Genomic DNA, 2,539 nt, shown 5'->3' with positions numbered 1-2,539 from the left:
ACGAAGTTTGCTGTGCGCTGAGCTCCCTTAATCCTCGGAAGGCTATAAAACTGAATAAGCAATGCGAATGAGACAGTCCGAGCTGCGAGGGCCGCAGCCCTCAGGGCTACGTTAGGCGCTCTCGCTCATTGTCTCCGACGGTGGAGCTTGCCTAGCGCCGCAACCGGCGCAGGAGATCGCGTGAGGCCGATCTCAACAGGGGCAGCGGCAGGACTCGGTGCTCTTGGTGCTGTTGGACCTGCTACCGCTGCTTATGTGGCCGTGCTTGCCTGATGCGGTGGTACTTGGGATCCGTGGGGTGCTCTTTGGCGTTGTTCACGTAGAGGCGGAGTGTGTTGAGGCACACGAGGAGCTTTTGGGGGTCTTCTTTCTTGTAGCGTTTGAATAGCGCGTTGCTGTAGTACGCCACCTTCTCCTTGCCGCTCATCTTCGCCAGCCGCTCCTCAGGGTCCGCCTGCGACGGGTCTTCAGGCATCTACTCACAGCACAATGCATATCCAAAGAAACGCTGCAGCTCCTGAACCGCCCCTCTATTCGTTCATTGCAAGCACAACCCCTGACAGGGCTCCAGTACCAGCACCAGCACCCGCGTTTCACAGCTGTTGCGCAACCCTCATGCCGTTTGTATACAGCTCCAAAGCTATAACTGCCCAACGCAACCAAAGGTGCGCGCCGCTAACCTCGCAGCCAAATCGGTCCCTATAGTCTTGCCGCAGGAGCTCCCGCTGGCGCTCCCGCTCCTTCTTTGCCTCCTACACAGTTGCAGAAACAAACGAAAACAAGCCCTAAACCCTCACCCCTAAGCATCAAACAGCAAACGCAACTCTCCACTGTAAACACTGTAAACACCGGCCCCAGACAAGGAGATAAACAGGCGTCAAACACACACTCGCACGCATTCTTCTGTAGGTTCCCTGCAAAGTGACAAATAGGCGTAGCGGTCTAGGGCGCTGAAATATATAGGGAGATCGCCGAAATGCACTTCTTCCTCAGAATCCTAACGAAACTACCATAAATGTGCATGCACATGCAAGATATGCATTGATGCTTGAGTGGTTATGTATATATATATATATATATATATATATATATATATATATATATATATATATATATATATATATATATATAGCACCTCTTTCTCTCTCTGTAGCTGCTCTAACGCCCGCTTGCGTGTCTCCTCCTCCAGCTTGGCCTGTTGCTCAAGCATTGCCCTGGATTGCTGGAGGCGGAGCCGTTCCTTTTCGATTGCCTCCTGCTTTTCTCTCTTCTGGCGTTCCTGCAACCCACATCAACACGAAGCCTGCACCACGCTATACCTCTCCATCCAGCTCAGCCACCACGGATGCGTGCAGGCCTCAAAGCTGCAGCAGCTAAGGTAAAGCAGCCCCAAAGCTCGTGGATAGCCGATCGTATGTGCGTAGGGAGAGCATGAGCTTCGAAACCAGAGCCCCAAATACTAAACTCTAGCTTCCAGACCCTGAGGGGCAGCGGGAGCCGACCTCCCTCAGTTTTTTCTGGAGTTCGTAGGCGAGGCGCTGAGCCTCCTCCTCTGTCAGAGGGGTCTTCTTCGGGCCTTTGTAAGAGGCAAGCTCCTCTGCAGTTAACGGCTGATCCAGATCTGAGTCCTCTTCGTGCTCTTCTATCCACGCTAATGCCGCCTCCACTGTGACGGGACCTCCTCGAATTGCCAGCAGCGCACGTCCAGCCCGCGCCTCGCTGAAACCCATCTCTTGCAGCTGCCCCAATAGCTGACGCCCACTCAGCACGCAAACAGACGTAAGCATTCAGAGGCTAACAAGCAGACAAGCTCACGCAGTGAGACGCCGACAGAGATAATACACAGAGTAAGAGGCAACCAAACACTCACTCCAGCACGCGTGTGTGCTCAAAGCCACTATTGCATGGATATTCCGCAGAGGGCTCATGCAGATGTGGCTTTAAACAGTCACAAGGTGTCATACAGACCGTTCCATCTAGTCCGGCTGCTTTGGCTGCTCCTGCTATGCGGCCCGAAAGGGACCGCCGGTCTTACGTTTACATCGACGAGGCAGGTGAGGGTTGGAGGATCTTCATCTGCAAAGACGGGAAACACACATCCATGAAAACTGTTTAGGAGCGCACAACACCGGCGTTTTGCTCTACAGGGAAACGAGGAGCAGCAGCCAAGCTAATTACCCTGGACAGCAGCCGCAGCCTCTTGGGTGGAATCGGCGGAGTCGGCCTTGGGTGCCAGAGATGCATCTTCTGCGTGTCCTCCGGACCCTGGAATCTCCTCCCTTGTCGGCGTTGTGTCGTTTTGGGGTGTTGTTTCTTCTGGGTGCTTCATTTCCGCCATCTCATTCGCAGCCGCTAACGGTCAGGCTCTACGCTTTCTGCTGCGTTACAGCTNGTAACGTAAGGAAGTCAAGTAAGGTGCTATCTACTTTTCTGTATGGTACGGTGGCCGTCGGAAGCTCAGGTAGTTGACTGCTGTGGCAAAGCAACAAAAGAGAGCCGCCAGTCGCCAGCGTCTGCCTCAGAGTGAAGGTTTTCTTGA

The 2,539-nt window shown here is 53.7% G+C and overlaps 1 protein-coding gene across 1 annotated transcript in view; it reads right to left on the bottom strand.

The window, feature by feature from the left end:
* EMH_0067690 (UBA/TS-N domain-containing protein, putative) overlaps nt 1–2,338 on the bottom strand; it is a gene marked incomplete at both ends in the record, with an annotated part of 3,066 nt that extends 728 nt beyond the window's left edge. The window contains 6 exons of the mRNA XM_013501933.1: nt 285–475; nt 681–752; nt 1,136–1,279; nt 1,503–1,751; nt 2,036–2,076; nt 2,179–2,338. Of these exons, the coding sequence (XP_013357387.1) occupies nt 285–475; nt 681–752; nt 1,136–1,279; nt 1,503–1,751; nt 2,036–2,076; nt 2,179–2,338 (857 nt within the window). The remainder of the gene's footprint in view (nt 1–284; nt 476–680; nt 753–1,135; nt 1,280–1,502; nt 1,752–2,035; nt 2,077–2,178) is intronic.
* Nucleotides 2,339–2,539: the final 201 nt, after the last annotated feature.

Source organism: Eimeria mitis, genomic scaffold, assembly GCF_000499745.2.
Source record: "Eimeria mitis Houghton genomic scaffold, Emh_scaff79, whole genome shotgun sequence".
Lineage (NCBI taxonomy): Eukaryota > Apicomplexa > Conoidasida > Eucoccidiorida > Eimeriidae > Eimeria > Eimeria mitis.
The sequence above is the reverse complement of the archived record's forward strand: the minus strand, read 5'-3'. Positions and strand labels throughout refer to the sequence as shown.